Source organism: Perissodus microlepis, chromosome 8 (assembly GCF_051167445.1).
Source record: "Perissodus microlepis isolate ML-2025 ecotype Zambia chromosome 8, ASM5116744v1, whole genome shotgun sequence".
NCBI classification, from domain to species: domain Eukaryota; kingdom Metazoa; phylum Chordata; class Actinopteri; order Cichliformes; family Cichlidae; genus Perissodus; species Perissodus microlepis.
This window is the reverse complement of record NC_140468.1, coordinates 18,290,036-18,312,356: the sequence shown is the minus strand read 5'-3', so window position 1 is coordinate 18,312,356 and position 22,321 is coordinate 18,290,036. Positions and strand designations below refer to the sequence as shown.

Here is a 22,321-nt window from a genome sequence, read left to right as displayed (position 1 = left end):
ATAAACATAATTATATGGGTTAATATGTTATATGAGGAATATTTGTTTTACCCAGACAACCGTGCAGCCTGCTGACTCTCGCTGATCACGGCACTCTGATCTCTGTATAATGTGGAAGCTCCTCTGCTGAACCTTAACTTTGACCTCTGTGTAAATATGAGTGCGGACCAGTGTTTTGAAAATTGGCTGTGGGCTTTCCAAGCAACGAGAAGACAGATAAATAAATCCCAGTTGGTGGCTGCTCATGATGCCAGTGATACTGCGGGGTGTTTAGTACGCGTGCGTGAAACGTCAGTGGTGTGTATGCGGCTGGAGGAGGAGGATGGGACACTGCTGATGCTGATGCGAGAGCTTTCGGCGTCTGTAATCAACATCGGTGGCCTGACTGCCAAAACGATGGAGTTTCTTGGCCTCATTTGACACCCTGTTGGTTTCACTGTGGTCATCAGCGGGGGACGCTAGCGCAGGTGTGCTTTTGAGGACAGCGGAGGGATTTGATGAGGGAAAGAAAACGGTTTCGTCTCGTCACTCGTCTGGCCTGGCTTCTGAGGGACACAGGTGGACCGCCGCTGGAAAACGGCATCAAAATTAGGCAGTGATATTTTACTGCGAAGAGGACGATACTTCACGTAATTACCCTTTGAACCCCGAAGCTAGCATTTTGGTATTGTTTTATCAAGAGAGGACGAGAGTTAAGCTTGAGGGTTTTTTTGGTGTGTTAGCCAGCTAATAGGCTAATTTCGTTAGCAAGCCTGTTAGCAGCTTCCCCGACCAATGGCACGGGAGAAGTGGGATGCTCGAAGGAGGAGTTAACGGTAGTTGCTGGCTTAAATTCATTCGAAGGAAAGACGGTCGGTGACACATGTGGGAAGCCGCTTTGCAACAACAGATTTGGCGTTAACGTTTTACAGCTTGGTGTTAATTCAGCTTCGAGTAACGCTGCTTACGTCGCTTCCCTCCGAGGCGATTGATAAGATTAGATAATCGGCTAATAAGGCTAATGTTGACAAACACTCTTGACCTAACGCGTTAATTCGTAACTCTAGTGTTTCATATCACCTCGCTGTCAGAGATGCTGTAAAGTCGTGTGCTTGTCGATTCAGTTTCGAGATGTTATTGAGCAACTTTCGGGCCGCAAGTGAAGCATGCTGAAGCTGGAACATCTGACAACTACCAGGAGCGGACCTGCCATGGCAGAAAGGGATATAGTGAGTCCAGACGCATTTCCATCAGCACCATATTCAGTATGGCCAGGAAATCAGTATGATTTCTAGATTTAGGTAATGCTGTTCTCGAGATGTGGGGGGCAACCACTGAATTTAAAGTCAGAAATAGAGTCTTAGGCGTTTTTTCTAAACCTGCATATCTTCTTAAAACTATTGTAGTTTGTACTTCGTAAAATCACAATATCTGATAGCATCTTTTAAATGATAGAGGTGGAGAGCGCTTGTGGGGGCTCTCCACACTTGACTCACAATTTCACTAGAGATGTGCTGTGCCATATAGAAGCATGGCATTAAAATTGAAGGATTGGATCTTGACAGTAGTGAGATAAAAATAAATAAATAAATAGATACAAATCAGCAGCTTTCATAGGTTTCCAAAGGTGAACAGCCAGCATAAATGGAGCCGACAGTTGTGTCTGGCCCTTTGGGGCACACGCAGTGGGAGCCAGAGCAGCCATTTCCTCTTGGATTTGAGACACTGGATTCAGACAATGCAGGTGTGCCCTGTCAAAACAAGAGTGAACAGACGGGTTTGGACTTCAGGAATGGCGACCAGAACAACATATCCCAACAGACTCAGAAGGAAAAGGATTTAGTGGACAACCACCTGAATGTCTCAAATCTTTCTTTTGGAGATTTGCAGTTTGAGGGAGATCACACCACTATCTCCCAAACTTTTCTCCACAGTACTCACATTAAGGATTTGTCTTGCACAGAAAAAACAGAGGGACTTGATGAAATTAGTGACTGCACATTGTCCTGGCTATTTTCTCCCAACTTCGCTGATGTGATTGGAAAAAACTCTGCTCAAAAGGAGCTGACTCTTAAACGGGATTCCCCTCTGGAGGACTTAGAAGTCCTCAGTAGTCAGGTTGCGCTAATAACCCTCAGCGTGCCATCATCTCCAGTGAAGACCGATACAGGGGATCCATTTTTGCTAGTAGATCTCTCCAATGAACATCCTGCTCCCAACTCAGAGTCTTCAGGCGAGTTAAACCCACAGGGTGTCAGTGAGGAGCTGGTAAAGGTGCCATGTAAGGAGCAGATCGACCTCCCTCCCTTACAGAGCAGGGAGACTTTGTCACCTGAAATTGGAGACAAAGGTTTATTCCCTGATCAAGTGACCGATCTGCCTGTAACCAGTAGCGCTACCCTACAAGGTTTACCTGAGAACTGCCTCCTTCATAACACACACAGCACACCGCTGGAGTGTTTTGAAGGATCTGTGCCTTTGTTGGATTTAGACGTTCCAGATTTTGACAGCAGCCTAAGCCTGTGGCCTGCCAGTTCTGCCTCTGTTATCTACACAGGAACTCCATTAGATGTATCATCAGAGGAGTCAGAAGTGGTACATGAAGAAGCTGCTGTTATTAGGAATCTTACTTTGGAGCAACAAGGTGAGAATGACCTGCTTGCTCTGGGTTTATTAAACGAACCTTCATCACTGACACTGCCTCTGGTTGAAGATGCCCTCATCCAGGGTGATCTCAGCAGTCAGAGTTCCTCTGTGGAAAACACGCCTAAGGATTTGATGGAAGACAAAATCTGTTCTGAAGTCAAAAATCAGGGAAATGAGGCAATGGCTTTGGATCCGTGCTTGACTGTTGAAGAGGTCCACGATGATGAATCTTGGGACTTGAAACCCCAGGAGGGTGTGCGGAATGAAAACAGTCCAGCAGCTGAGGAGAGGCCGGCCGACACTACACAGCTCCAGGGTTCAGGCTGTGACGAAGTGGCCTCTTTTGATTTTTCAGTTCAGGATTTAAATACAACTTCTTCTGAGCCTGAGTGGACTAGTGAGCAGGCCGTGGAGACGATCTCCCTCTCCAACATGGTGGTAGATGACTCACTGCCGATGGTCTCAGCTGTGAGCGCAGGGGAGGAAGACGTCTCCCCTCTGAAAGCTGTGTTCGATGCTTTAGACCAAGATGGTGATGGCTTCGTCCGCATTGAGGAGTTCATGGAGTTCGCCGCTGCCTATGGGGCCGATCAGGTGAGAAGCTTGTTGTTTGTTTGTTTGTTGTTTTTTTTTTTTTTTTTAGTCTTGCCATTTTTGAGCAGGCAGCTTCTTTGTACCATATGTTGGGTAAGATTCAGTGTAACACAATAAACGGCTCCATATGTGTAAAATCTTTAGTATTGATTTTTAGCAGGAACTTGGAGTGCTTCCTGTAAAACACTGGTAATTAAATCAACTAAAATCCATCTACTGAAGACTGTCTCATGTCTGTGTTTTAGAATGTGTATGATCCAGATTTATTTCAGATTTTTTATTATTAGGTAGGAGTAAAACAAGTAAACTGTCAAAATGTGGTCATTTCTCTGATAGGTTTTTGGGTGAATGTTTAAAACCTTCATACAGACATGAAAGCTGGCTCAGGTGATGTTACAGTGTCATGTAATGGAATGGTAACTTAACCCCTGCTGAGGTGCTGCTATGTTTCTCTGCAGTTTCCAACACTTAGTGTAACAGACAATATTGAAAGTGCAACTTATTATGAAAACCATGCCTGGATTAGTTTGTCTTCTGTCTTCAGTGAGTGTTGAAAGGCCAGGATTTGTTTTTCTCTCTCTGCCCTGATAAATCTGTTAAACATGCTGTCTGTAATGAGTTATGTCAGGCCTGAAACTCCATATGTCAAATGACAGAATGCTCACTTCTTCATTTGTACACTCTGTGGCTAGGGGATTACCCCTTGTGGTATAGCTGCTGTGTGTCTCTGTACCCATTAGCCTCACTGGTTTGATGGTATCTTCCCCTTTACATCAGGTATTCAGTTTTATTTCCACAAAAATAGGCCTCTCTGTCAAGAGTACCTAAGTGAGTATACATTAATATTAGAATTTTAACATGATCTTCTTTAGCAGTTTTTGATATGCATATATCAGCATTAAAATAGCCAGCTCAAAAGATGTAGGTCAAAAAATAATGATCAAGCACAAAAAACGATTATTTTGCCCTGTATCAGACAGCTGATGCCACATCTTGGATGCTTCTCTATGTCCTGGCAGAAAGAAAAACAACCAACTCCCTCCCACAGCCTGTGTTGACCAGATTTGGGCAATAAGTTAATTTCCGCTACTTTAACCAACTTGTTTTTAACACTGTGAACCTTTGGTACACACACACACACACACACACACACACACACACACACACACACACACACACACACACACAACGTAATGCATGCTCACTAATGCTTTTTAATCCCTTCTTTCTCAGTTCAAAGCAGCTCTCTTGCTGCTGCTCTGTCCCGTGTCTAGCCATAGGTATCTGCAGCTCTCCAGGCAGGGAATTGTGAAGGATTAAGAATGAAATGTATTTTCCTGAGTCGGAGGGACTTCGTGCTTTGCGTGCAGTTCACCAGCCGCCGATGACCTTGTTTCGAGTGACACAGGAGCACAATGTCTCATGTTTGGTGTAATTTAAATAAGTTGCACCTGCTGATTGAGAGAGTGCTAAAGTTGACACATCTATGACACTGAGAGTTAATTTTTTTTTCCCAGAGGTGTGGTCTGTTTGACTGTTATTTCCTGCCAAAAGGTGCTATCCAGATTGTGCAGATGGATTACTTTTTTTTTTTTTTTTTTTTCTTCATTGTGTTAGCTATCCAATATCTGGTTTGCAAGAGCTCCATGAGCTAAAGAGTAGGCTCCTCTCAGATTTCTGTCCTTTCCTGAGACCAAGGAGACAAACGTTTAGGCGCGCTTGTTATTTCTGACCTTATTTTTTTCATTTACAGTTGTCGAGCAGTCAGCAGACAGACTTATCTATAGAATTTGTGGAATGTTTTAAGCATGTTACCTTTAGGTGAGTTTATCATTCAGTAGCTCACACAAGGATCTGTAGAAAAGTCAGCTCTGCTTCAACAGGGCAAACATATTCACTTTATAATTGTTTCTTTGCTGAGTGTTGAAAGTGTTTTTCTCCTCCCATATCAGTGCGAACCACATATAAATGTGCTTTTAATATTTGACTAAGCCTTTCCCTGATATGTCCTTGTATTTCAGCTATCTGGAGATAAAAGCAGTTTGAATAAGCTCTATGCCTGACCGAGTCCAAATGGGGGAAATTATGACCTGGGCCTTGGTGGTAACACAAGTGTTTTAATATGTTGGTTCGAAAACCACAAGGCAAAAAGTTATACAGATCCATAAAAAAATGCCCATTGAGAATTTATGATAAGCTCATCATGTCATGTTTGTTATGTCATAGTTTAGCTGGCAGCTAGGACCGTAACTTGGGTTTCTCTTTGCAAATACCCCCGACACCTGATAAACACCAGGAAGGTATTCATAAGACATTTGCATGAATGTTCAGATGGCGTTCGTATGCTAAGCATGCAAATGTTTCCTCTAGAATTATTCCAGGATGTGATACCGACCATAACCGCACACAAATGTAGTGTATTGCGAATAACATGAAAATATGGCGGGGAAACACTGAGCACCAAATGTCTCTGCAGTAGTCAATCCACTCTATGAAACCTTTTTGACTATTTAAAAAAAATTAAAAATAAATGTCCTGTCTGGCAGGTCTTAGTATGGCGCTATTGAAAACACTTTTCTAACTCCCACTCACTCTCTGGTTTTGACCCTGATTCTGCACAAAAGCCACACTGAACTTCATTGAGTTTGGGACTCTCTTCTGAGTCGACATCACCAAACCTACTTTGGTCAGCCTCCCTCCCATCACCCACTGCTGTTATGCACCACCCCTCTAATCCCCAGTGGAATGCCCCAAGCCCTGAAACATCCCCTCTCTTTAGTTCCCTTTTGTTTTCATCTGTGTTTTATTTACAAAGACTACTTATTTATTGTCATCCGAACCTGCCAAACTTATGATTATGGCTATCAAAGTTTCGTTTGGCAACTGACTATTGCGAAATGCCCTTTAGGAAACACTCTCACCAAAGGGTATTCTTCTCAGCGGGGTTATGCACAAAAGTGGTCTGTGTGGAGGCGGTCAGGCGTGCCCCGGCACTGATTAGACACAAATGGAGGAAAGAGAAAAACCACAGTGCTTTGCTCCGCTGAGCAATGGAACCGTTGAGCTGCATCTGACTTTTTATCTCAGTCTTTCCTCTGGGTCTCAGGGCTGTACATCTGTCTAAAAAAAAGACACTGTAAAAGCTAAAAATGTAAGTTGCCTTTTAGAAACTGAAGAAAGGATTAACACAGACACAAATAAACATGAAAAGTGCTTAAATCTATTTAATACACCATCTTTCTGGAAAATAAGTGTTTAAAGAAATTACTTTTCAGAGAGTTTGTATTAAATAGATTTATCAAGTTGTATGAAATGCTTGTTCCATGTAAATAAACTATGTTATTGTTTAATATGTTATTGTATCAGGCTTAAAATAATAAAACAGGTCATATAGAGAACACAGCAACAGTCAAAACAAAGACAATGATAAAAGTTATGTGAGTCTTAGAAGAGGATAATCTGATTTCTTTGCCCGGTTAATAGGTTGATGCAAAAATGAAATCACATTCACCTTTCAGTTTTTAGGTTAGACCTAGGAATAGCCAGCAGGCTCCACTAACAAGACCTGAGGGGCCTGGCACTGCTGTACAGACTTAACAGCTGAAATGTAGGCCATGGACACTTTCCACAGGATAGTAGCTTAAAACTGATCTGGGAGCTTTGGCACTGGAGGTTTTTACAGTAGCGTATCCTACTCGGCTCAGTGGTGCATTTTTATTTTTTTCCTAATGCCACAGAAACGATACCCAAAAGCTGTTCTTTGCTTTTTATATCAGACGTGCAAAAAAACGTCACTGAAACCACTGATGCTCGTTAACTCCCCGCTCACACCTCAGTTTTCTCGCCTTGCCCAGAAAGAGGTGTTTGTGAAGAGCTGCGTGGAATAAAACAGTTTCCTCTGAGCTGTGATGTTCTGTGATGTTGGGATGTGGAAAAAGCTTCAGTAAAACACCTTACGCTGACCTAAAGCACACTTTGTTTTTCTTCTTCCGTGGACTTGCATACATGAAATCACTTGCTGTTTTGTGGTTGTGTTTTGAAGCCCCAGTTTTTACACTACAGCTGTCACTGTCTTGGTTTTGTTTAGTTAGAAGTGTTCGAGAGTGTGTAGAGTGTCAATTTATCAGGTAATTCAGATAACTTCTAATTTAGGCCCGATAGCATGCAAATAAAATGCTAGAATTTCTACCATCAAAGGAGTATTTTTGCATGGTCTGTTAGAACAACCAGCAGGCATTACAACCTACAGCCTTTCTGTCAGTTAAAGCAGTCACTCCTGTAAAATGTGTAAATGGATACAATGTAAATGGATGAAGTTATAAACCAAGTTCTCCCTTATGAAAGGAGTAATAACCTATGGAACCTAAAAGCAGCAGGCTGGTTATTTATGCTGTAGAGATGGGAAAGTTAATCTCATGCATTGTAGGTACTTTGTCCTTGTTGTTTTTTTGTTTTTGTTCTGTTTTTTTAAATGCACAAAGCCACTGTGATGCCTGAGGTTTAGGATTCTACATTTTGAAGCGTCAATGTTAGCATTTTAGCTGTTGTAGCGCATAGACGTTACTATATATGGATGAAAGGTTGCTAAGCTATCAGCTAACTCTAGCAGTCTTGGTTAGCAAGCTGTATTCATTAACTGTGCAGGGTGCAGTGAAGACAGTCTGTGTGGATTGACTTTTGGTCATTTAAGGAACGGCAGTTTTTCGCACTTATGCTTCGGCCCTTGGGGTCCTACTATTGATCAGCATTTCTGACAAAAAATACTTTGCTGTATTTAGTGAGGATTGGCCCTGCTTTCATGTGACTGTGCATAGTTATAGCACACATGTGTTATGCTAGCTATACCCAGTATTTTTTGCTGGATGTAGTTTTTGTTTATTTTAGAAGCGAGCTGTAGTACCCTTTGCCTTTGCATGTTTGTCTTGTTTGAACAGAGCATTTAATCACACATGATTTGCCTGGGAAGTTGGTAATCTATCCTTCTGTTTTTTGTTGTTATTGTCCAATAACTTTTTAGTGCATGAGTACCAAAGAGGCACGGATAAAAAGAAACTTTTTTTTCTTCTAAATAATGTAAGGGGGAAAAACCTAACGATTCCTAGTTGCTAGGGTTCAATACTAGAAAACTCTTCATCTTCATCTGTCTTCATCTGTGCTCTTTTTAAACCTAGAAAATGGTGAGCGTATCAAATCTGCTGTAAGAAAAAGGTTTCACCATAGCAGACATGCTTGCTGGATGAGCTGGATGCTTGAACTCAACATTGCTGCATGAACTCTTATTTAGCGATACCACTCACTCCCCTTCTCTCACCCAGTACAGCTGGATTTAATTCATCAAACCCAGATCATAAGCCACAGGCTTGACAGAGTCAGTTTATGAGTAGTTTCAACCTTCTCAGCCTCTTGAGTAGGAGCTCAGTATTGCTAAGAAGATCAAGTTATTTTTATGTGTAACTGATATAAAAAGTGTTCCAGAGACGCCACGCACAGAACAGCAATCCCTTTAACATGTTCACACTCTGTGCTGACGTTCTCAGAGAAGAAGTGATCCCAAACCACAGAAACCTCACGTCGCTGGTGCTCCCACCCAGCTGCTCTAATTCTGTTACATGCTTGAAAGTATGCTGTAATCATGTGTTAGTCTTTTTTTTTTTTTTTTTTTTTCCCATGTGTGACATTTTATGCTCAGAGAGTGAGATACTTTTGCTGATAGCTAGTTCCCAAGTTAAATCTCTGGAAGCCAGATAACCTATCCAAACAAGCCCTCTTGGTAAATTAAAAAGATTTATTTAAAAAAAAGCTATAAAGCTAACATCCTTATAAACTTGTCCAGAATTCAATAAAGTGAAACTCTTTACATCTGCAAAAGTTGATTTTTCTTCTCAAGCTCTAAAGTGTTTTATTGGTGACTTTCTGCTCCTGTAATCAAAAATGGAGCTTGTGTAATTGTGCAGTTAAACTGTCAAATGAGTTGAATGATCCTGAGTATGACTTCTTAACAGTTTTATGAAGCCCAAAGCAAAAATACTGCCCTGTTATTTTGAATGCAGTGTGCTTTTTCCCACTGAAGTCAGTATGCAAACATTGCAGCTAAGTAGTTTGTCGTTCTTTGTGGAAAACTTCCCCTTATGTCAGTCATTACATCTCCCTGAAGCATCTATGCTGAACAAATGGTAGGTTTATGAAAGAGAGCTTTTATGATGTCAGTGTAGTGAAATCTTTCTTGTTTATGTCCCTCTTTAGGTGAAGGATCTGACAAAGTTTTTGGATCCAAGTGGGCTCGGTGTCATCAGCTTTGAAGATTTCCACCGTGGAATCTCTGCCATTAGCAATGGAGGTGAGTCATCGCGCATCTCCTTTTATTGTTTTCCTTGTAAACTTGTTCCTTAGTACCCTCTTTTTTGTGGACCCACTACGTCTGCTTGTTTCAGACACCTGTGGCACAAAAATCTCTTGAGCTACCCCTTGCCCCCATTTCTTTACATTTTGTTTCCAAAGAGCCAGACTTGTCCATTTCAGTCCAGTCTGACCTTTATTTTGTGTGTATGTGTGAAGCCACTTAACAATAATCTATGAATTATTCAAGCAGTAAAAAAAACCTGCTTCATACCTGGGCACACATCATTAGAGATGGCATGTTGCATCCTGAGTTTATCATTCAGATCAGACACAACTCCTAATCCTCTCTTTGTGGGTTTGTTATAACATCAAAATCGAATCTTATCCAAATATTGAATTAATGTTCACATTTGCTCAAAAGTGGACATCAATTCAAAGAGAGTGCTGGGTGTGTGGTGATGTCATTGCAGCAGTGACACTGATGCCTCAATCTGCCCGGCCTATTGATTTGAAGAACTCATTCCCAAGGCTTTCTAGGTTGCACATATCCAGTTTCTCAAACCATTAATAAGTCATGCACTGGAAAGTGTTAGATGCACAGACACATGGGCTGACTGGTGAGGTTTCAGAGCGGGATTGGCAGAGAGAGAGAGATGAGGTTTGGGCAGAGCGTCCTGTTCATCTTAATTATTTACCGTCTTCTCTCCCTGCCCTGTCCTCTCAGTTTTCCCCCACTTGTCACTATATTTTTCTCCCACTAGTCACTACTGTTGATGCTAAGTACAGTGATGAAAACACAAAGAAAGGACAGATACTGCCTATATTTGCATGCAAGGATAAATATCTCAACGTAAACTCTGCTTTTGTGTACATTTTCTTACTAGATGCTCTTATTTCACTGCTCAAGCAGTCTCACGTAACTGGTTTAATAGGCAGTTTTTGTGCTCCTGTCATTTGAGCAGAGTCGTTCTGGTGTTTTGGTGTTTTGTTTGATTAGTGCACATACCGTATTCAAGGAACAAGGATGATATTGTTGAAACTGGCCACTAGTATTGTCCTGTGTTTCCCTTACTGCCTCTCCATTACTTTAGGTGTGTCTAGCTCTGTGGTTAATGAATCAGTTTTTTCCTCCTAGGAGAAAGTTTCTCATTGGTGTGTGAAGATCTAACTTCCCAAGTTGCTCACACACTGCTAACAAAATCACAGTGTGCTTGTCAATTTTGAGCTAAACTATTCCTTTTTAGAGCCACTGCATCCATGTCGTATTCATTACCCCAGCAGTGACCTCCTCTTGTTGTAAACGGAGGCCAAAATCTGCTCCCTCGGGTCCCAGCCTGGAGTATACGTTCATCATAAGCTTCACTCAACTTTCTTCTTTTGTTTCCACCTCATTTTTGGATCACTCCTCACGGAAAATTGTACCCTTTTAATAAAGGGAAGTCTGCAGGCTATGGAAATGCCTTGTATCCCATAGTGGCTGTGGCATGTCTGGAACAACAAAACATTGCCTAGAAATATTTGTGCTCTGAAATTTTTACATGATGCCAAGAGACTACAGGTGGGCAGCCAGCTTCTCAGGCCCATTCTTTGTGCACTCCTTTCGCTTCAATAGCCCACAATGTCTGAGTCTCCAAGAGCAAAGGGTTGCATAAAAACCCTTGGGTCTACTGCCAGGACACTGTTTGTGTTCTGTTCTCCCAGCAGGGCGCTATTCATTCCTCTGTTTACTAGATACGAGAGCTGCAATGGCTGATGGGACTGTTGTTGGTCCGTCTCAGGTTGCACTGTTGGTGCTTTCAGTGGAGGGTTTTATTGACAAATATAAAGTGGATATGGTTGCTTCTTGCCCTTTTTACAGTTTTATTGTACCAGTCGCTTGACATTCTGTAGCCCCTCAAATGTCTGTAAAAGTTACATAATGTTTGCTGTCACATCACTCTTAGATTGCTGACTGTAAATATACAAGTAGGGCAGCTCAGGTGTAGACTCTGAAATGTGCTGATTAAAATGCTTAAGTCAGCACAACTGTTTTTCTCCCCCCTCTAAAAGTCAACATTTAAAATGAATCTTTGTTAACGGTGACACCTTTACTCATTTGCAAATTGAGGCTAATAATTTAATTAAATGGAGGTTTGTTCTTTTTACCACTGTAGGGAAAAACAGGTTTCATGGTTTATTAAAAAAAAGAGAGAGAGAAAATGTTAATGTAAACTGAAGACTGACATTTTAATAGAACCAAAGTAAGGCATGAATAGATTAAATAAATGCAGTTTTGTTATCGTGCTGTGCATGTAAGGGGAAACAAAACAAATGCTGACAGTCTCTTCAATTTTAATCCCAAATTGTGCACAACATATGTTACATAAACACCTGAATCCCTTGGTGATAATTTACCTGCACACTTGCAGGTATTTAGTATAATGTCTTTTTTTTTTTTTTCTTTGATTATATATTCCTTCAGTTGTTTCATACACCTGCAGAGACATAATCCTGCATCCTGGCTCTCTGCTTGCTCATGGACATTGTACTGTGCAGACCAGTCTCGTGTTTGTTGAGCCTTCTTTTCTGTTTGGCTTTGTTTGTTCTGTACACATTAAACCTGTCTTCCTCCTATCACATCTGCAGGCCCGGAGCCACAGCTATACGGTGTAAACTACAGTCCAGGGGATGGAGCTGTCGGCTGTCAAGAGGAGTACGATGAGGTGAGGAGCCATACAGGGAGGCTTAGTCGCTCTCAACTTGTGCATGCGGTCCAGCTGTTGTGCTGTCAGTTCCTGGTGGTGCATGCAGCAGCACAGTGTGAAGCTTGCAGGCTGAACTCCCTGTGCACTCTCACTCTTCCCACTGTAATTCACTGAGTGGCTTGCAGAGCTATCATTACTGCTTTATGAATGCTCCACGGGTTGAACACCCTGGTTTGGCTGACACTAAATAGCATCTGGCAGGCGAGGCTTTTGAGTATTCTTTGACAAATATTGAATTAGCTGGAATGTGAGTTTGTTTTCATGTCTCTGGAGACTTTTTTTTTTTTTTTTTTTTTTTTACTGTTGTGGGCAGCATATCTAGAATTCCTGTCTTCTCTGGTGTATGAAACTTGTATATTTAACGATCATTTTTGCTGGCCTCTGCAGAATTGAAAGGTTTCTGCTATTATGTGTGCCTCCAGCTGTGCTGGAGGACGACTGTTGTTTTAGTGGCTTCACAATGCATGGTATCGGCGCCCTCTCTTGATGTTGTGTAGAAGTGCAGTCACGTATGTGAGAGACTGATTGAATAAATATTTAAGCATTCTTCACAAATACTAGGATATAAACAAAATATTAAAAACAGAATTGATCTTTGTGTACTTTTTGTTTTGGCTAATCTAATTTGAGCACAATAACTGTTATAGAGCTTTACTTGATTGACAGCTGAGGCTTAAAATTACAGTCATGGCCTTGTTGCAAACTACATTTAAATGCATTAAATGAATCCACTAGGTTGACAAGTTGCTCTGCACAGTAAGGGCTTTACATGTGAAAGCTTGGTTTTCACCTGAGTTGCTTAAGGTTTATTTTCAGATGAGGTCTTGCTTTTCGTAGATGTGAGACTTCTCTATAGATGACAAGAAATGCCAGCCAGTCAAAGGGAAGGAAGTGAGAGGGCTCTACATGTTTGCAAAGAGAGGGGGGGAAAAGATAAGACATACTGCTGGTGGGAGCAGTGTTTTATTGTCTGGCCATCTGTGAGTCTAGATGGATTCACACTTGTTGGAAAGCTTTTAGTTGTAGTTAAGAAAGCAACTTGTTATATTCTTTAAGGAAATGAGTGCACATAAACTGGGTAGATGACATACTTGCATGTGAATTATACTTCTGCATCAGGTCTACACTGTGACTTAAGCCATAACCAGAACCACATTTTAATCCCGCACCACAACCTTCTCTAAACCTGATGTGCACATCCTGAGAAATGCAACTACACGTCGGGTCGACGTATACCAGAACAACTTGAGTAAAAGGTTGCAGTGTAAGGATAAGAGGAGTTTCTGGTTGCTACTTTAGTTATGACATAGATTTCCAACAGAAGTCTTATCAAGCTTCAAAGTATTTTTTTTAACAGGGACAAAGCCTGTTATGAATTGTATTATTTCTCAGTGTTTTTGTCTTGTCATATCTGTTGATTCCTTGGATGTTTATGGGTGATTTCTTTTTATTATTTTCCAAAAATAGCCATTTGAATTACTTACTACCTAATTACTACTAATTAATTACTACCAATAGATGCGGCTATTTGAAAATAACTGAGGTGAATATACCCTAGCTGTAGCAGTCCACGCAGTGTTAACTGTTTTGTTTTATTCTCTTTAGACTTTGGTTCCTTGTTTTTATCCTTGATGCAATTATCTATAATATTTTTTCTACTTAAAATATCCCAGCCGCTTTGGCTGCAAGTTTTTGGAACCCATAAGCAGAGTCCGGGGGTTTATTCTGTGAATGTTTGAAGGCGACGCCACACCTGTGTCCATGGCCTTCTTTTTTTCCTCGAGTTTCTGGCAGGAAAAAGTTCCCCTTGCTCTCGCTCTCTGTCAATGGCTGTGCTGTTCTGTCCCTGTTTGCTTTCAAAACAGGCAAGGTGAGGCTGTTCAGCTCGAGCCTGGCATGAGAGAGAAATGCAACACCCAGTCCACCACATTTTTCCTTTATTAAATAACTTCTGCCCTTGCTGATGTTCACATTTCCACCTCAGCTTGAATTGCTTTACAGTGACAATGACAGGTGTTGTTGAGCTGAAACTTTGTTAAACACTGCAAACACTGCCCCCTCAGTGTTTGCACACAGACTGTTTAATGTAGGTGGTTGTAATGTGGAGACCTCGTTCGCTGTACAGTCTTAGACATGCAGAACGTGGCGTGATCATTTAAACTTTAACACTGTGGCACTAAGTGAAGTTCTGAGGGGCGAGCCGGGAATGATTAAATTGTTAATCTTAACTGTTAGCTGATTGTGTGGCATTTTCACTCAGAGCTGTTACCAGCTGATTGAGCATTACAGTTGACTTCTGTTGCTCTTTGGACTTTGTCACTGTCTCCACCCCTCTGACCACCCAGTCTGCAACAGTATTATTATTTTTTTCCCTTCCCTGACGCTCTCTGAACTCTCTCTGAGAGTGAAGGTGAGGAAGGAATAGTAGGAGTTATAAGTGGGCTCTTATGGCAGGCCAGCTTTTCCGTGAGTGAGCCTGGGCAGGAAAAAATGGTTTTTGGCATGGTGGATACCCCTCAGGGTCCTTCATCTTCTGACACTCCATGTAGACTGGTATGTTAAATTTTCCAACATGACTCACCTTTGCTTTATTATCGCTTCACAGCTCTGATACCTGATGAGTCTCTGGTTGCTGATAACTTCAGATGTCTATTTTCTGGCGTGTATCAGTTTTAAGCAGTTGGTATTTGTTGTTTGCAAAGCATTTTGTTTGAACATGTTGCTTAGAGGTGTTGATGCAGCAGGTTTTGCTTGGAACTGCCATCAGAAGCACAGAAAACTGTCTCTGAAGTCTGTTTATGTGCTGAGATTTATTTGCTCGCTGCTTTAATTGGCATCAGTACCTGCTGGCTAGACAGGAATATTCAAGATTAGCTCCTCTTCGAAATGACTGCCTTGTTGACAGCTGTAGTTTGTGTGTGTGTCAAATAAACAACAACTGACAATCTTATTTATCTTCCCCAAAACAACCAAACCACCATGGTGTTTAGTCTCATTCAAATTCATAATCATAAAAAATGTGTAGAGCACTGTGAGTACTTTGTATTGGTGCAGTGTTTGCTCGATGTTAATACTTACATTCGGCCAACTAAAATAATATTTGCGCATATTAAATTCCACCCATGAATATGCCTAGCTAGTACTCCGGTAAATTATTAAAATTGTGATGATGTGGAAGTTTACCGCCTGAGTGCTTTCCTGTAATGCAACCTTATTCTGTTTTTGTGACTGCAGCAAAATGAGGTGACAGACAGTGCATACCTGGGCTCCGAGAGCACTTACAGTGAGTGCGAGACCTTCACTGATGAGGACACGGGGGCCCTCGTACCTCCTGAGATGCACGAGGATGTGGAGACGGACAGCGGCATCGAGGCCACGCTACACGACCCTGAAGATGGCAGCAACAGGTTGGTATATAAATTTCATGTCAGTGTTGGCTGCTATGCCTTTATTTCCTGGAAAAAAAATAAATAAATAACTTGTGTGTTTGTTCAAGGCTGAGAAAATTGGATTGTAAACTTCAGTGTCTTGAGTCATACATCATCCCTTTATTCCACTTGTCATGAGATGCAGAAATCATGTTTGTAATGGCTCCTGGCTACAGAAATCTCCCCCAAAAATGTGTGTTAAATCTCTAGCTGAGGGTTAGCCCTGGAGCTGCCCTGCACTGCCCTTTTACACAGATCATGTGGTTTATGGGTCTTTCGTGTGTGACACTGGATCACTTGGGTTCTATGTGGGTCAGCAGACAGGCAGATTAAAGAGAGGCAGTAGACTGCCACCACTAACTTAATGCCTTCAGTTCCCCTGAGGTCATCCATGCGTTACTGTGTTTGTTGTCCTTAATGGAGACACCTGTATTTCAGCAAAATATCAGTATAGATGTCAGTGGTTGATTTACCTGCTATCACATAAATTATGTGCTGGTAAATTTCAAAAATGGTTTCATCCATACAGGAGACAAAAGGTTAGTTAGTAACTCTCTGTAATAAAGACGTTTGTTGTTTTGGCCAAATTGTTGTTCTAAGCTTCAGTATTGCCTCAAAACTTCACCGGCAGAACATCAGTAATGTTCTTTAGCTTTTTTCTTTCTTTCTTTTATTTTTCCTAGTGAAATCATACATGCTATAGAGTATTTGGGGCATAAGTTCATAATCAGTGAGAACATTCACTGTTAGTGTTTTTAGTATGACTGAACCGGAAAGCTTATTCAGAGATAACTTGGAATCTGCACAGTGTAAGCACAAGAAACCTTGAACACAGAAAGCCCTTCTACTATTCTTTACCTACGGTGGTCGGAGTGAAGGAGTCTTTTTACTGACCTGAAAAGAGGCTGAGATCTACTCATCTTCTCTGGTTATTTAGTAAAGCTGTTTCTAATAACAGCAGGTGAGTTGTTTTAAAAGTTCTCTTTGCTAAAATTGGTCATTGTGTGTTTTCAAAAATAGTTTTTTTCATTTTTTTTTTTAAAATCCATTCATGGTGAATGTGGGTTTAATTGTTTTGCTCTGGACTTTCTTTTAATTGGTTTTACTGTTAAATTTGAGGTTGTGCTCTGTAAAGCGTTCAGTTATCTCAGCACCAGTGCAGCCCACTCACAGTTGACAAAGTTAGTAAAGTCTGCATTCCAGATCTACAGACTAGCGGGAGGTGAGGGTTGGTGTCTGATTCTCACATTAATATTTTCGTCAGTAGTCCTTGTTTAATTGAATTAAAGACTGTAAGATCATTTTTTTTTTGTCTCAAACAGTCGGACACTTCAAATGACGGCCCACATAAATAACAGTGCCGGTGGCTGTGGCCGATGAGATTTATGTCGGCATGCAAGCGTTCTTGTTGATACAGTTTTTAGGGTAAACACGAGAGAGGAAGTGCACAGCTATGTGGCTTCATCTGCTGACTGTGTGACCTGTCTGTCCGGCTTGGTGACGGATCGGAGTGGACTGCCTGACATGGATGTGTTTGGACTTCCCATTCCATGTGTGAACCTTGAATTCCAGGAAGTGTTGAGTTGGCTCTTTTTTTGTGTTGTTTCCCCCCATTTTTTTCTTTAGCAAGGCTAATCTGATTCTCCCTCTCCATTTACTCAAGTCATCACCCACACCTCTAAGTCTGACTCAAAGTTACATTTTAAAGTGTTTATATTCACTCACCTGCTTACTAAAAACTGGAAATGCATTAATTGCCAAAAAAAGGACCCTTCTGTAATACCAGTGATATCATCAATCCTGTGAAAGGAGATTAGGTCCTATTTAAAATGTTATTACTGTCCAACACTGATGTCTATATAAGCTTTTTTTAATACAGCTTCCTTGTCAAATACAATCTTTGGCTTACTGTGAGCATTACTGATGAAATGAAACTAAGTGGACGCTACGTCAGCTGAGGTTTTGCCATGTAGCATGGTTAGCTGAGCGAACCCTAGCTCGAGTCTGCATTCAAAAGAGATTTTTAGGATAGGAGTATATGCACTGAAGTGGGGATTAAGAATCTAACAGGATTAGCCACCTCCTCCCTTCTCTGTCCTACCCCTGTGTCCCCCACACACATTTGGCCCTCGGACAGTCAGCAGGGCTGTCTGTTGGTCATTGCTTAGCTTCAAATCTGATTAAGCCACTCACAGTCAGCCCTTACCAGTACACGGCCTTAAGTCTTTGCGGCAGCAGCATCCGTCATGTAGCGCTGGCAACTTGCAGCTCCGCAGGATTTGTTTTCTCCACACTGGAGAGTGGTGGTTTTTTTTTTTTTAGATTGAGGTAAACTGTGAAAATTCAGGATTCCACTCTGGTTGTCAGGGGTTTTAACTCCAGTTGCTCCGAGGCTTTCACGCCAGGGCAGCGGAGGGTGTTTAAAAATGCGTTCTCTCTCGTCACCGTCTCTTTGTGCGAGGGACCTCAATATGGGGCCAAGTAGCAAGAGCCTGAATAAAGGGTGAGTAACAATAACATTGGTTTTGTTAAAATTTAATCCGTTCAGCCCGATGTGTTTTTGTTTTTTTGTTTTTTCCGCTAAAACTGAATTATTACTTCTTAAGAGTGCTTAGGCTTTGAATTAGACAATAAGCAAAACAAATCATGTCACGATGCGCTGAAAAAGCAGAGATTTCTGCTGATTTAGGCATCCTCTTCCTGTAAGAGTGTGTTTGTGCACATTTAAGACATTCAACATCCTGCTGGACTACAGGAAAGCCCTTCTCTGAACCTTTCCTGGTACATGAAAGTAAATCTTGTTTTGTAACTCAAATTTACTATAAAGTCCTCAAGACCAGCCCTCCAGCTGAATTATGTTTTGCTGCACACAACAGCCAGAGCAGTCATGTGGGTGAAAGTCTCAGGTTTTTCAGTAAGCTTGACCCACATTAAACACCACAAAGACTCCAGTCACATGTCTCAGGTGTTGCCCTTGAGGTTTTGCATTAACAGAGTACAAGACATGTTGTTTCAGCCAAAAGCAGGCCTTGGGATTAATGTGAATTAACAGATTACCTTTGAAGACGAGCGATCGAACTCGTCCAGACTGTTGCTCTTCTCGGGGAAAGATTAATTGTGCTTGTTTTGATCTGGTTAGATCCAAGATTCTGAGCTTTAGAGATTAAGGTTTGTTAAGTTTATGGAAGTGTGGCTATTTATGCTCAGACAGATGTTACTTATTTAATCTGTCTTAACCTGGCACTTTTTTTTTCCTTTTTTCTTTTTTCTTTTTTAACTTGGACTTGACATTAACAGTGTTGTTGTTTACGCCTGTGGGCACGCTCAGCAACTCTTCCACTGTGTGTTTCAGGTTTTCCCTGAACTCAGAGCTCCATAACCACTCCCTGGTGACGGTCATTGGTGGAGAGGAGGAGCACTTTGAGGACTTTGGGGAAAGTAACACTTCAGAGTTGCTGCTGGAGAGCACCACAGAAGGGCCCGAGGGAGAGGGTGACTCCCATCTCACACAGACCCCTGAGCAAGTCAATGGCTCAGCATTGCGCTCCCCCAGGTATGAGCTTGTCTTCCCTACACAACTCAACTCAGGCTTCCCGAAATTTAAGTTATTTGTAGTGAAAGTTATTTCAAATTTTAACCCAAAGTCTGTAGATCTGAGAAGCCATTAATAAGTGTAACCTGCACAAAGGTTATTTCTAAACGACATGAATCTATGAGAATTTAGGCTGTGAAATCATGGCTTTATTTTTATCAGCCCTTTCTGATAAGAGGTGTGAGACTGTCACATTCTCAGATGTGCTGTCCAGGCCCTGATGCGTATCTTTACATTCTTCACAGAAAATGTTTCTCTTTTAACAAAGACACTGAGGTCAAGCATTGATAAGACATATCTGGAGACATCCTTGCCACCACTGTCTGCCTTCTTTTCTTGCCAAGGGAAAGATAAGATGACCTGAACACAAAGTTCATTCTGGTTTAACTCTGCTTGTTGTAACAAAACTGAAGATGTGGATTTATTTCTCTTTTGGATGCTTCTTGGTATCCTTGGACTAAATGTGTTTTCAGTCAGTGTGTCTTAAAGGTGGCATCTGTTAGTGCAGGTCAGACAAAGATGGATGTTTTTGTTGCACTGAGTTTAGACGTCTTTAAGAGGCTCCAGCTGTGTAAAGTGCCCATTTAAAAACAGAAATGGCACCAGACACAAACGTATTCACGCTCTGCACCTTTATGTTGAATAAAGCTCCTGTTTTAGCCTTTTCCCGCTCATTTGTTCCCTTCCCCCCTCCTCTTTTTCTCATCAGAGACTCTAAGCCGGATAATGTGTAATATCCGCTTGGGTGATATTTCAGTGACTTGACTTGCCAGGAAGCTCTTAACAGCTAACTGCCTAGTTGTTGTAGCCTACTGACAATGAAGAAATAAGATGGGGTAACTGGATTGGCACTAATAATACCATTTCAGTTATCACTATTAAAGACGTCAAGTACAGCCTCACTCAGTTCCTGCTGTTTTAGTAAAGCCTTTGCTAACATTAGAGGAAGGCTACATCACTATAGATGTATTATAATTCTTAGATTTTTGTTAAGTTTATGTTAAGTATATAAGCTCTAAAGAAATATTATATAATATTTTTAAACAAAGTGCATCTTTTCCCTTACAAGTTGAGCAAAAATCTGTTTGGTGGATAGACTCGAATCTCATACACAGAAAATAACCGCATCCCACAAGCTTCACCCACTCGGTGTGAATGCGTCACCGTGTTTTGAGCAAATCATGCTCATTGTTGGCGCATGTATCACTGCTGCCTACACACACACACACACCCCCACATTTATCTACATATTACCGTACTGAGTACATGTGCACACTCTGTCGGGTTAGTCCTGTTCTGCACAAACACATCGCTGTGGGCATCGTTTAACACGCTGTCAGGAGAAAATTGCTCAGTATGATGCTGCATATGGCCATCGAGTGACTCTCAGTCTGTCGTGTAACGCAGCCTCTCTGCCTCCAGGAACCGAAACAGGTGCCAGTTTATTAGGTAATTCAGGTCTGACTCTCCCTGAATAAACAGCAGCTGGTAGACGTGATGTGCAGAGAGCAGCAAGGAAATAAAATTCAGGCAGGCGACAAATTAATGGAAAAACTGTGTATTATTAGGGCGTTGGATCAGATTTGTGAATCTCTGATTCGATTTGTTTCGAAGTTGCAGTAAGAGCTTCAATAGGAAAAAAAACAAAAAAAAGGGGGGGGGGGGGTGTCTAATCACTCAAAGATAAGCACAGTCTTTATCTAAGAGATGTTTTGTTTCCTTACACTATCCAGAGCACGAGTCACAGCCACACTGCCGTCTGTCTCACGTCTCCTCTCAGCACTGCAGCCTTCATTTGTCACTCTTTTCAAACTCTTCTGTGGATTTCTCTGATACCCCAGTGGTGTCCCTTCCCACCTGTGTTCACCCCCTTACTTGTCCAGCACTCACCACATCCTCCCCTTCCTTTTCTTCCTCCTTGTTTCCTCTTTCCAGTGCACCCACTTCTCCCCCTGGCTGCTTTCAGAGCTTCCTCAGGGAGGAGGCGCTGGACTTTTTCTGTAGCCAGTGTCACAAACAAATAAGTCGTCTCGAGGACCTCTCCACTCGCCTCAGTTTCCTAGAGATGACTAGGTAACACGTCATTCACAACCTCCTCTGGGTATAAACTGTGTGACTGTGTGTGCAGTGCCGATTAGATGCAGTGTCACGCATGTTGTCATGATGATTGCATGACATTGGCATGATAGATAGCAGCGTTAGCATGTAGTATATATTAATGGAATAACATTGCTGATTTTCTTTTTTTCCATCGTTGCCATCTTAACAAATGATTTGTGACTCTTAAAGAATGCTCATTTGAAAATAAGCATCATAGTCTGATTTTCACGTTTCATTCATTTGATTGAGACATTAGCAGTATGAAATAATCACAGGTGAGTGGTGTCTGTTTCAGAGTTTCTTTTCGTTCCTCACATCATTGACTTCATGCTTCATTTGACTTTGTACTGAATCCTTCTGCTAGTCAAGTGAAGGATCCTGCTTTTATTCCGACTTACTCGGATCCATATTACAGAAACACTAATTCCCAAACTTGGTTTATTTACAAACTGTAAATTCACAAGTATGTAATTCATTTTTGCCAAGTGCTGAAATTGATATTTTATTTTAAAGGTTTCTGTAATACTCACATGGGTGTGTGTGTTAATCTGTTTGATCCTACATCAGCACTTGTTGGGTACGATTGATACATGCTGGTTTGTTGGTGTTCAGAGTGCTGTGGTGTGTGAATGCCTTGTAGCTTTAGTTATCATTCATCAACATGTTTCGTTTTGCTAGTAGATCTGCTAGTAGACAGAGGGATGAGGGGTTGGATAGGGATACCAAGCTGCGGTGTCTCTTTCCTTTTCATCATTTTCTCTTCCTGACCATTTTTCCTGTTGTTCTGTCTCCCCATCCAGCGCTGGCAAGCGGCTATCCAGCAAGAAAGTGGCGAGGTAAGCCAAACTTTAGCTCTGTATTCTGTAGATATCAGCTCGTTTTTCTAGTATCCAAAAACA

General features: G+C 41.5%; 1 protein-coding gene across 2 annotated transcripts in view; it reads left to right on the top strand.

Annotated features, from left to right (window-relative positions):
* The first annotated feature begins 291 nt into the window (after positions 1–291).
* Positions 292–22,321, top strand: part of rab11fip3 (RAB11 family interacting protein 3 (class II)) — a 28,274-nt gene continuing 6,244 nt past the window's right edge. Inside the window, exons 1-7 of one of the 2 annotated variants that reach the window (XM_084937931.1) lie at positions 292–3,219; positions 9,463–9,556; positions 12,184–12,260; positions 15,537–15,709; positions 19,083–19,283; positions 21,258–21,395; positions 22,223–22,258. In XM_084937931.1, the coding sequence (XP_084794057.1) occupies positions 1,624–3,219; positions 9,463–9,556; positions 12,184–12,260; positions 15,537–15,709; positions 19,083–19,283; positions 21,258–21,395; positions 22,223–22,258 (2,315 nt within the window). In that variant the 5' untranslated portion in view covers positions 292–1,623. The remainder of the gene's footprint in view (positions 3,220–9,462; positions 9,557–12,183; positions 12,261–15,536; positions 15,710–19,082; positions 19,284–21,257; positions 21,396–22,222; positions 22,259–22,321) is intronic. The other variant, XM_084937932.1, reaches the window with a different exon arrangement.